General features: G+C 36.6%; 1 protein-coding gene across 6 annotated transcripts in view; it reads left to right on the forward strand.

The window, feature by feature from the left end:
• The window catches only part of Imp (IGF-II mRNA-binding protein), a 107,883-nt gene that overhangs the window by 16,673 nt on the left and 77,724 nt on the right, over positions 1-13,486 (forward strand). For all 6 annotated transcript variants that reach the window (XM_083105043.1, XM_083105044.1, XM_083105046.1 and 3 more), the window contains exon 2: positions 9,678-9,741. In XM_083105043.1, coding sequence (XP_082961169.1) covers positions 9,678-9,741 — 64 coding nt within the window. The remainder of the gene's footprint in view (positions 1-9,677; positions 9,742-13,486) is intronic.

Genomic DNA, 13,486 nt, shown 5'->3' on the forward strand with positions numbered 1-13,486 from the left:
CACTTAAAAAAAGGCATGAAGAGATCGGCCAAGGAAAAATCAGATTTTGTTTCCAATTTAAACGACATAATTAAGACAACGTCGAATCGTGCGCTAATAATTCAATACATTGAGCGTGAAACCGGAGTATCCGAAACATATAAGTTCGATAATGCTTTCGCTGCTCGTGTGAGCCGGATGCAGCTCGTTTTTGATCGATAGAACCAAGGACGACCCGTCGTCAGGTCGCACGTTTAGAACATCCTAAGTTCGCTTCGAGCGCGCTAGAGATTCGTTCAACTCTTTTTCTTCAACGACTAAATTCATTCGAGAATCTCCCAATTTTTTATGATCCTTTATTTACACGTATTTCCAAATTACGTGCTGTTGACCAATACAACATCAAGTAATTAATGAATTACCTCTTGATTCATATTCCATCCTATATCATAATCAGCGGATTGGAATATAAAAATTTATGTATTGCAATGAATCATATGTTATATATGTAATCTTGAATGAGATAAGAAAAAAATAAAAAACGTGGAGGGGTGCAACCCTACATGCTACGGAAGAGGAAGTAATTAGTCGAAAGCAGAATATAATTGGCTTAGTAGACCACAGCGTATCCATGTATTTCACGTTTCATATCAAACATATAAATGCCAGCTTACGTTTATTCGGATACAACTATTCTCGTCCCAACTAACGGACAGAAGGTTCCTAACATGAATAATGTAATTTTTAAAAAATGAGCGATTAAGTCACAAATTGAAAATATTAGGAGCAATCGAAAATAATATTTAAATATCTCGACAATTATTTTGACAGATTGTTGCGCTTCGAGTTAAACAGCCATAAAAATTCATTTAATGAGGTAACTGAAGACTTACACACATATGCGTATAATATACACACACATATATATACAGGGTGTCCCAGACTTAACAAATCAGCACATATATACAAGGTGTCCCAGACTTAACGAGTCAACCGTTAATGGTAGATTCCTGAGATCATTTGGAAACGAAAATCTTAATACCAAAATGATGAGGAAGATGTAGTGTCGGCGCTACAAAAGATTAAAGATTGCCAATCGGCGCGTTACGTTCTCCTGTTCAGCGACATAGCGCATCAAGAAGCTCGCGTAAGGCGCGATAATATCGATATCAATAGAAGGATCAATATAAAATAAAAAGTATGATTCTGCAGTGAGCGCGATTGTGTCTTCGATGCGATAATAGTCGGTAGTTTGAACATTTTTTATGAAGTCTTCCACAACATTTTGGTATTAGAATTTTCGTCTCCAAATGATCTCGGGAATCTGCTATTAACGGCTGATTCGTTAAATCTGGAACACCCTGTATATAAATATATAATTCATTAGTATTATATACAACGGAGTGGAGGATCGTTCCGGAGTAATTAGTCCTGCTGTCGAGGACGAAGCTTCTCGCGTTTGGCGCGCTTTCTCGCCGGATTCCCAGTCAGGACCTATCTTAACGTGCGTGGGCCCGGCTCGCTTCATTCGGCAAACTAACCTACCCGTCTAAGTAATCCATTGTGCTTCTCGTGCTCTCTTTGTGTGGCCGCTCTCACGCCGAGGGATCGGCCAAAGAGAGAAAGAGAGAGAGGGCGAGAGAGAGAGAGAGGGAGGAAGGAAAAGATAAAGAGTGAGAGAGAAGGCGCGAGGATGCGGGGGATAGAGAGGAAGAAGGCGGGATTGAAGAAACGAGAAAGAGGAGGCCACAAGGCCAACCGAGTCCTAAACGATTCCTGTTGCCTTACGTTTTTACCGCGACGAGATCAACGTCGGATTGACTAACTGGTACAGTTTTATTTAACCCGAGATCATTCGTCGAGAGGAGACACGAACTCGCGATATTCTCTTCTCAAACCCAAACTTCAACTTTTCGAAGCATAATAGATGATTAATTAATTTTAAGAAGTTAATTACAATTTTAACTCGAGCTTTTTTATCACCTTTTATACAATTTTAATTAAAATCCTTTTTATCAATATTTTTTAGTCATACAAATAGCAACATTTCAATTCTGCGACTCAGTTCTTTTTTTTTTAATTTAATAATGATAATGATAATCTAAAAAAAATAAATGTAATAATGATGATAATAATATATAATAATAAATAATTAAAAAAAAAAAAAATAATACACAAAAAATGAACAGATTTAAGAGCAAAATTATTCGCAAATAATGCCAATAAGAACTTGGGTAAAATAATGCAATAAATGCAGGCCATGTGTATCTTTTTTTTTTACCAAAATCTGCCATTGTAGCTCGTAGATGTTTCGACTGTATCTCTGATGACTTTTGTTGCACTAAAAGGGAAGAGCTTCACCGATATTCCTCACCGATAGCGACACATGGCCTCGGTAAGATATATTACCTGGAATCACGCGACCGCACAATCGTACAAAACCTCATCCTCGAATAATCCTCGTTTCGAATCGCGTCTCCGCGTCTCGATCTTAAAGGCTACCTTCGACTTAATTGCTCTATTCCTTCTCGCCGTCGTCTTTTTTTACATCAATTATCGCACCGACATGTCCGTCTGTCCCGTAGCTTTACGAGTGGTCAAACAATGCGTCGATTCTTCCAAATATCTCCTTTCAAGGCTTCACAAAGTGAAGATAACATTTGAAAAGGGAAAGGTACTTTTATGGTAGAAAGAATTGAAATGTAAAGATTTTTAGACGATAAATTCATGGTGCTTTTTTTTTAGAAACTATGGTTCGTTACAAGATAATTTAGGAAAACTTATTTAGGAACATTTTTGGAAAACTTCGAATAAAATAAACCTATAAAAACTGATAATTCGGAAATACTAATAACTAGGTATTTTATTGATGCGAATAAACAATATCAAGCGTAATATTGTCGAAAATAATTTTATGAAAATTGTATTGCAAGAATCGGAATTTTCGTGCAGAAATTATATTTATATAGTTTCATGTATTATAATAATATTTTTATTTCGAGAAATTTTGTATTTTCGAGAAAATATATTATATTATCTAAAAATCTGTCAGTGAATTCTATTTATGAATATTCAAAGCTTCTCTCTCATTTAAAAATATTCCCGATATAAGTATTTTAAGAAGATAATAGTTTAAGCAAATTTTTGCTTTTAAATATTTTAAATATTCACGCGTGTTTTATAAAAAGAAACCTCAAAATTATTTATATAAAATCTATTATTTATATAAAAGAATCTGTATAAAATCTATTATTATATAAGATCTAAAAAAATCTCATTTAAAATCTAAAAAAAAATCTCGTTTATTTAAAATATAAAATCTATTATTTATATAAAAAATCTTTATAAAATCTATATAAAATCTTACTTAAAATCTATTTTAATTTATGAAACATTTCTCAATATTAATCAGTTAATTCAGAATGATTATTTTTTTATTTGCAAGCACATCGAGACGTCTCGAGTGAGAAACAAATCACCTTAATAGAGCGAAAATCATATTAACGGCTATTTTTAGAAACGAGGAAAAATTTCAAAATTTCCTATCGTATCTTCGAAAGTAAATCGTCATTTCCGTTCTTCCCGCGTTTTCCCGATACAACGCCGTTCTTATCAATTCGAGACCTCAGAACTCTTCGTGTGAGTCACGGATCGCAAAAGGTGGATTTCCGTGAGACTGAGGAGGCAGCGAGCGGTAACCCAATAGTAATTTATGTACCTAACCGTGCCAACCGCCGTGTCCACGGCATCGGTATTCAACATCGACCTAAACAGAGAGAGAGAATGCGCAACAGGAACCTGTTCTCATTCCCATTCCCATTCTAGTTCCCGAGGCGCACAGCGCTACCCAAATATTTCATTACTTACCCGTGGCAGCCGATGTACTTTGGATTCTCTTCGCCTCTTTTTGCCTAAGATACCTTCTTGCCTCTTCCTCAACATTGTCGATATCGTGTTATCACGATGACGTCCGCGATTTGCGTGCAGCAAATATATATTGAATCGTAAAAATATTTAAATATTGAGGATATATCGCTATTTAATATCGAAAATTACTAAAAAAATTCTTTTCCTTTTTCAAGAAGGTAAAGCCAATTTGGAATAGGACTGGTGATTAGATTCGAAGGCTTCGATATTAAAATTTTTAAAGATCGAAATTTCAAAGTTTCGAAGCTTTGAAGGTTATATCACCGCGATAAATATACATTTATAAAATTATATGATAAAATCTGATAAAACGTTGTAATTACGTTGCTAAATTAAAAAATGTCTAAAAATGTTTTAATAATTTTTAATAATTTCTTAATAATTTTTTAATAACTTATTTTTTAAATAATTTTGTGCGTACATATATTAATTAATTTTCACTTTTATTTACAATATTTTCAACATTTCTTACATGAATTTGCAAGAATATATTTTTCGAAGCTGCGAAATTATCAAAAATAACAGCCCTAATTTTTTTATTTGGAAGTGAGATGAATGAAAAACGGGAAGTTAGTCACGTAGAGACGAGCGACTACCAGAAGCAGCTTCACGCCCCGTATCGCCATCAGACAAGATAGGAAACCGCTAACGTTGCACATCGGATGCCCCGTCAGTCGGGATTCACATCCGTCGACCGAGCAATATCTCTCTCTCTCTCTCTCTCCCTCGAGTATTAAGAATCGTTTGCCCTGAAAATAACCGACAAATAAGAAACGGTGCTTAATAGCTGTTATTTAATATCATGGTTACGTCGTGCCCCCTTGTTTGTCATTCTACACCCATGTTTTCGACTGTAGACATAACATTGTCATCCCCGGCGATGTTTTAGAAAAATGTCGCCTCGCGCATATTATTGACAGATTTGATAAATGGGTTCGATTTGGCGCGCGAAAAAAAAGTGACGGTAAAAATTGAGAAACTCTTTTTTATATTTCGAGAAATATTCATTTTCGACATTTAACTTCGTATATTTTTGAAAAAAACTTTTTTCATACGTGCACGTTTTTATAAATTATTTTCTTTTTATTTAAAAAAATAATCCAACATGACCGATCTCGCATTTGAAAAAAAAAAATCTAGCAAGTTCCAAAATTTTTAACAAGCCTCGAAAAATTTATCTTCGCGCATCTCCCGAGACAAGGTAGAACGCGTAAAAAAATCTAAAGCGTCAGGAACTTCGTTCCGTACTTCAGAGGGCTCGTTCGCTCGCAAGGTACGAGGGCGATAAGGAAGGTTGAAAAAAAAAGAGGAAAAGAAAGAGAAAACGAATGAATATATATTAGGTAGGTTGCGCGGCATTTCTACTACATCCGCATAGAGAGAAAGAGAGAGAGAGAGACAGAGCCCAAGTTCGCCGCTAGTTCATTCTAATCTAACCCAACCCTAACCGGCAAGAGGAGGACGAAAAAGAAGAAGAAGCGGGCTCACCTACCTGGCGGCCCCGCTCGTTGTAGGGAAAAAAAGGGCTGGCGGAGAAGCAGGAGGAGGGGAGGTATAGGGCAAGAGGGTGAAGGGAGGGCGCGCACTCTAAGGAGACCTTGAAGGCTGCTGGCCGGGTGCCCAGGTCTAGTGCTGACCCACTATAAAGGCACTTGCCATCCTCCTCATTCGTCAAGATGTGCCGCTAACAACCTCTCCCTCGGGAGTGGAGCGCCTGCTAACCTACTACTACCACTCTCCTGGCCCCCCCTTCTCTCTTTCTCTCTCTTCCTCTTTGTGCTCACCGCATTTGTACAATACATACACCGGCTCGCGAGGCTCGACTCCGAAACCCGCTTTCAGACCCCGGACCACGCGAGCTCTACGGGGGCCCCCGCGCCCCCCTTCTCGCTTTCCCCCTCGCCCTCCCTTCGCTCCTTCTTTCACTCGTCATCATCTTCTCGTATCCCCCGTGCTCGCTCGCTGCCTTCGCGATCTCGTTTTCACTCCCTCCTCGTCTCTCAGTATCCTTCCCCCGCTTCTCTCTCCCCGTCTTTTTTTCTTCTCTCTGCCCTTTTCCAAATACACTCTGCCTTCGTCACTCGCCCCTTCTCTATGTTCATAGTGTTTCTCATTCCTATCTTAGTCTCTTCAGCTGATACTCTCTTTCTTCATCTCGCTTTTTCCTCGCTTTTTCTCCCTCCTTCTCTCTTCTACTCTCTTGCACCTACTCTATTAACACGCGCGCAGGAAAAAAGAGGGAGAAAGAGAGAATGTATACATGTGTGTGTGTTTATGTACGCGTGTATTTTGGAGGGAGTAGTACCATCTAGCATAGCAACTGCTGTTTCTGCATTTCTTCGCAACGCGCCCCATACAAGATGCCGGTATATTTTAAGCGTATAACGGGTGTCCCGTTGCCCGAAACGAGGAGCGCCGGAGTTTTCCCGGAAGTTCGCGAAGATTGTTGAAAAAAATCCTCCGTACGCCTAATCAATTCACTCAGATATTGAAATATGCATCATAAGTTCTTCGGATCAAAACATTCGAAGAAATAAATTTACACACGAAATATATGTAAAAAAAATATTTACTATCTTTCCAGAAATTTTGATCAGGTAAAATGTCGTGTCATTAAAAGAATAATCAATATACTGAGTCGACACGCTATTTATATTTTTTTTTTTTTTTGAGAATTGAACTCTAGAAAAACTTAACAAGAGCTATACTAATAAATTTTAATAAATTTTTTTAATAATAATTTCACATATCTAATAATATATTTCATCTAGTAAATATCTTCAAGTGAAAAGTAACACAAGATCCAAGGAATATAATATCGCATTTAACATTGCAACATTCTTAATTTAGAGATTTGAATATCGACAACTCTATAAAACCTGTGATAAATAATCTATCAATGCTCTATCAATTACATGTGATTCAGGTGTGTCACCAATATTTTATTTCTCCTCCGTCAAAAGTAGAAATAAAAATTCCCATTTTATTATCCTCTCTATTATTATTGTAATTAGTGTTGTTATTATTGTCGCCGATCACTTTGTAGCATCGTCAAGCCCCGCGTTGGCCAGCTTTTATGATGACAAAGTTAACCCCGCCAGTGCAATCTCGTCCCATCTTCACGGCACGTGAAATCGGGCGTAAAATACGCGGCGTATTTAACGCGGCATAAGAATCGAATTAAAGCCTCGTCAGGAGATCCTGGTATCCTGGCTCTCTCTCTCTCTCTCTCTTTCTTTTTCTCTCGCCTACCTCCGAATTGGCTTTCGCATGAAACCTGTTGGCTACGCGGTCTCTCGAGCACACTCGTCTCTAGATAGGTACACTTACGAATATTATTACTGCTGGTCAAATCTGACGAGGGGAGAGACCTGACGCGAAACATACTAAGTAGCTATTTAGATGCTACTCCTCTTTTTCCTCCCGTCCATCCATCTCTCTTTATCTATCACGCTGACGAGAGGGAGAGGGACACGCGAACGCGCCATTTTTCTGCTACCTCATTCTCCTTGTTCCATTTCATATTCGTACTTTTGATTCATTCGCATTCCCAAGCCAGCTCGTCCAGCCGCGTTGTACGTATACATATTTCATTGCGTACATGTGGATGTGCATGTGTATTGAGCGCAGCAGCTAATAAACTCTAGTTCCACTCGATCCACGCTCTTGTACCGCAAAAAAAATCTAATCTTTATTTACAACTAGTAAAATTTCATTTCGAAAGGACAACGCGTTTAAAATTGGGATAGCTCATCTATTTACTTAAACCGGAATTTGTTAGTTTGTGATTAAAAAATACGTTTTATTAGATACAATCTAATAAAAAATCTAATGTCAAGTACTTGTAATTTTAAAAATATCTTTGTATATCTTACATATCGCTCTTATAGTCTGATCAATTAATCCTTACACTATATTGCTACTTTTGGCACCTTTAAAGTGCACAAAGGGATTATTTTTGTTCGAGTAAAAATATTCAAAAAAATTTGAAAAAATTCATACGCCTTCTTTGATCCTTTTAAATAAGTCTAGAGTAATAAATTTGCAAAATAATTTGCTCCAATATATTTTTTACAAATGTATGAAAAGCGAAATGCTCAGGTACATCGCTATCATTGATAGGATTAAAAAAGAATTCGGAGAATAAGGATTAATTAATTGCTTATAAACAAATCGTATTCGAAAAAGGGGAATCATACGAAGAATAAGGATTAATTAATTGCTTATAAACAAATCGTATTCGAAAAAGGGGAATTATACGAAGAATAAGGATTAATTAATTGCTTATAAACAAATCGTATTCGAAAAAGGGGAATTATAATTATGGATAATTAACGATGCAATTATACAATTAATCGATGCTACGAGGACGTGAATGCCAAGAGGGACGGGGGAAACGATCGGTTCGATTTTGACGAGACAATTGAAATCGCAAGAGGTCCAACATGCCTGACGTTCCTCAAGAGATCCCACTTAACGAGCGCTTACGAAGTCGAACGGCCGCTCGAATGCGCGAGAATGATTCGCGAATTCTATTCTGCTCGCGATTCGCGCGGCCAAGAACCGGTCATGAGAAATTAGATGGGCTTGACCGGTAAACGACACCTGGCACGTAAGAAACGAAAGGAAATACGTGTGCGCTCTCCCCCCCCTCTCTCTCTCTCTCTCTCTCTCTCTCTCTCTTTCTGCCTCTATTTCTCTGCCAACTATCTCTTCCCCGTCTCCATCTTTGTCGCGAGCGTCCAAAATGTCCGACGGTTCACATAACCTTTTGATCCTGATTAGAATATGAGTGAGGTCGTAGCCGGCGATATAGCTTTTCGGTCGGCTCGATTCTCCGGCGATTTTTGCGCCGTTAGGTATCGCACACGTGCGATACCGGAACCCGGAAGCGGCCGGCGCGGAACCGGTGCGGCGTCCGGCCAGCGTGCTTTTCCATGGGAAAAGCCTCCTCGTCCTCCGTCTTTCGTCTCCCCCGGGGTCAGAGGTCGCGGCTCAAACAGGTTGTACGCTGACCCAATGATCCAATTCTCTGCCGTTCGACTCGAGACACGCATGAGAAAATTGCGGCGAAAATATTTCCGCGGTCCCCATCTCCCGGAACCTTCATGCGCGACAAAAATGTAGTTGGAGAATTGAAAACAAGATGGGACATATCTTCATTGCGATATAATGAAGCAGCGTTGCATGGAAATTGAAAATCCAATCGTTATAAATTTAAATTAAAACAGAATTATTAGATAACAAGATTCAGAAAAAAACATTGTTTTCTGAATAGTCTTAGAGAGAATAAAAATAATATTATAATTAATATTATTAAAATAATATTAGAATTAATATTAATAAAAATTAATATTATAATAAAAAATAATATTAATATTATTAAGATAGGTATTGACAAGTTGACAAGTGTTTGCGAAGAAGAAATTACTTCGGAAAATTTTAATAATAAGATTATTCGTAATCTTTGCACACAATAAGAAGAATAAAATCACAGATATTATTATTAATATTCGCTGTGCGTGAGGAATTATTTCGTGCCATTCTATTCATACCATTACAAAGAAACTAAACCGTTAACCTTTCTCGATTTGGCTCCTAGTGCATGAATAGGCGAAAAGGTACACACTGCGTTACAATGTAACAAGGGTCCGGTCCGCGAGATTGGTATAATCGCTCTATTTATCGGTCACCGTGTTTGTTACTCGAATTTCCCGCACCACTTTAAAGGCGCGCCTAAAAACTTGATCCTTGGTTTTTTTTCGTTGCAGGATATACCTATCTCGGATCCTCGCTCGTCGTAGAACCGTCCGTAGCCAGTTCAGCGAAGAAACGGTAAGTCAGAAAAATTTCTTTCTTAAAAAAGCATGCGGAGAAAAAAGAGAAAGCATGGCTTTTGAGTGATATTATAATAGATTTGAACACAAAAGATACAAGATCTGATTTTTCAGGATATTTCCACAATTTTTTTTTGCAGAAAAAAAATAGAAAATAATAATCACATCGCATACAATTACTCTGCCGATTAAATTGAAATTAAATTAAAATTAAAATTAAGGCGATCGATAATATGAGCCGTTCACAGGTTGACTCCATTTCAAAAAATTCAAAAAATAAGCTTATCATATATTTCTATGGATATCACGAGAGGAATGAAAATTTCTTGTCTATTTCTTTATAAATTCGCGAATGAAAATTATTATGGTAGATTACTACTATTTTATTTTATTTCATCAATGCTTCTTGTTCGCTCCCCTCTCTCTCTCTCTCTCTTTTAAAAATCCGCTGATGGCACGAATTTGCGTGTGGCAACGAAAAATTTGGATCGCGTGCGCTTTGACGAGTGTGATACGTATCGTTGCTTGCACTCGGTCGAATTAATAAAGTCGCTAAATCGCCGGCCACTTAACTGATGACCGTAAATTTCGCGCGATTTTATTTCGGAATAATACTCGATCTCCTTGCGTTCTCGCTAATATGCATGCTCTCGCATTTGATTTAATTTCATTTATCTCTCTCTCTCTCTCTCTTTTTTCTTCCTTTTGCGCGCACGAAACTTCAAAAGGTTCGTTAACCCCGGGGCCTCGTCGCATCGGCCCGATCGCAAGAGAGATTCGGGCAGGCGCGCGTAATACCGCGCGTAACAAGGTGCATAATTGGCCGCACGCGAATAAATGCGAGAGAGTTTCGACTCTCGAGCGTGAGCGAACGTGCCCTGGCAAAAATCCCCGTGGATTAAATCGCCCGCAGTGGAACTCATTCCGCGCCGCGTGCGTCATCTTTGCTCGAGTCCGATCGGGAGACTCGCTCTCGTAGATTTGTTTCTTTTATTCGAAATTTTCTCGAAGAGAGAGAGAGAGAGAGAGAGAGAGAGAGAGGGATGGCGAGGAGAGAGAAAGATATATCAAATGTAACTGTGTCTTGCTTCCTTAGAGCCTTTTAATATCATTAGTGTCTAAATTGATTGTCGATCGGCAAGGATTGAAAAAAAGGAAAAGCCTTCTTTAACAAAGGCAAATATTTGGAGGAATTTTTAATGGAATTTTTTTCTGTTTTAATCAAATATATAAATTCCTATATAGATATAAGGAATTTGACAGTTAAAATACACGTTGCAAAAGTTTCCAAATAATTTTCCAAGTAATTATAAATATTTGGAAGATTATTTAGAGATTTTTGCAAAGTGTATTTTAATTGTCAAAATCATTATATTTATACAGGAATTTATATCTTTCAGCAAAATAGAAAAAATTCTATGTAATTAATATCTAATTTACTATTGAAATAGAGTTTAAAGATCTTTCGTCATCACATATTGAAGATTATGAACCCTCGAAGTTGATAATTTTTTAATCAAGCGATTAAAATCCATGTGTGTGCGCCAGCTTTTCCTAGCATTGTGTGCTCGTGTTATTATATTATGCATGAGAAAAAAAGAAAAATATATAAATATTATATAAATATTATATAAATATTATATAAATATTATATAAAAATATTATATAAATTGGAGCAATATTTATATACATTTCACTTGTTCTCTCTTTACATGCTCACGTATACACGGATCGATGGTACGTATCTTCTATTGTAAATAGCAGCAGGATTTCACGTGCATCGGGCTGATAACGTCGAGTAGTGATATCACATCGTCCATTATTATAAAACAGTTAGCGTTTTCATGTGTCATGAATGACGAGTTTTCACATTTTATGAGATAAATTGCTTGTTAATAGGTCAATAATTATCAATATAATCCGTTTGCGTTCTTTTCTATTGAATATCTTGTAGGATAATTTGTATCATTTTTATATATTTTATAAAATTTATAATATATAGTATATAATATGTCAATAATATAATTGAAAACATATAATAAAATTTACTATATTTAATATATAATTTATATACAAACATATTTATAATTAATTTATAAATATGAAATTAAAGCACTATATATCTAGATTTTAGGATTTAAAAAATTTGGATATAACTGCTGTGAACGCAAAAATCCATAATATTATTTTTTTTTCAATCCGATTAAACTCTGTATAATTCATTTCCCCTAAATTATCGAGAGGCAACTTTATTAAACTATCTAAATAAAAAAAAATTTTCCACTTACTTATACCTCTTTTTTCTTCACACAAGAGTAGAACGACACTCGTAAAAATTTCTCGAGAAAATCTGCAAAATAACGCTGCAGAAACGCTCCTTCCCTCTCGATAAATAAATAAAGACACCGGAAGGAATATTAACCCAAATACTCGAGAGGCGCGACACGTTTTTGCTTTGGCCAAGTTTGGGAGCCTCTGCAGCAGCCTCTTTCCCGAGACGGCGGGCGATTCGGGAATAAGAAAAAAAAAAAAAAAAAATGTGGCACCTGCCTCCGCAGGCTGCGCTCTCTCGCTCGTGCCACAACTGCAATCTGTTATTTCACCATCCTCTCCTCTCTCTTTCCGTTTCTCTCTCGATCCCGTTTCTCTCTCTTCATCCCTTGCGCGCCGCCAGCCTCCTCCCCCTCCCCCTCCCCCTCCCCCCGTCCGGCTTAAAACGGTCTTATCGATGCCTCGGAAACGTGCCGTCGCATGAGGCGAGGATTCGGCCAGATTCAATATACCCGACTGAAGATAATGCCAATTAAAGAAAGGAAACCAAGCGCGGATGATGAATAGCCGAACGTAATGGACAATGTGTGTATCTAGCTCTGTCAGGGGGGGGGGAACGTTACACCTTTTCTCATGTATTTATTAATGGGAACGAGAGAGATTATTCCTTTTGTACCTTCTGTCTGAAAGAAAGCGAAGGATATATTTATCTTTGCAATTAAAAATATTTTAAGTTAATTATATTGTTGGATTTTAATGTAGATTACTAGGCTTAGGCTCTTGACGTGGTATTCGAGCAGAAAAGATAATCATTATTTTCCTTTCGTCAATCAAAAAGTGACAGGAGCGATTAAAAATTATCTTAAAACGCGAGTGCAATATTTTATCTTACATTTACATGTCAGGTTACTTCTACCTCTAGTAAGGATCAATGTTTCCTGTTATCTGGATAGAAATATGCAGTGATCATCTATATAAAAATAATTGCTTCGTTTTGTTTTTAAACTTAAATTATTAAAATATATATTGTTATCTTAAATAAAAAGAGAAGTGCCATTTTTGTCAAGTTATCTTTTTTTGTTAAAATTTATTTATTGATGTAAATTAAACTACTTGAACATTATTTAATAAAATAATATTTAACTAATTTAATTTATTATTAATTTAATAAAATAATGTTCAACTAGTTTAACTTATTATTAACTTAATAAAATAATATTCACCTAATTTAAAATTTAGATCGATATACTTTTACGGTTTTAAATGTCACATTTATATACAAAATATTAAATTTTTAAAAATATCCGTTTCTTAAATATTTAAATTCTTAAAAATCCGATTCTTAAACATCCGTTATTTTGCTTTAACAGGATCTATCTATTTGCAAGGATAGTAAATATATGTATTAATCGCGATAGATGGACCATGGACAGAAATCGTCTGCGAAACGAACGTTTAAAAAATTCTAGCTT

Source organism: Camponotus vicinus, unplaced genomic scaffold (genome assembly GCF_025532165.1).
Source record: "Camponotus vicinus isolate PSW18456_S1 unplaced genomic scaffold, iyCamVici1.0 SCAF_7, whole genome shotgun sequence".
NCBI classification, from domain to species: Eukaryota; Metazoa; Arthropoda; class Insecta; order Hymenoptera; family Formicidae; genus Camponotus; species Camponotus vicinus.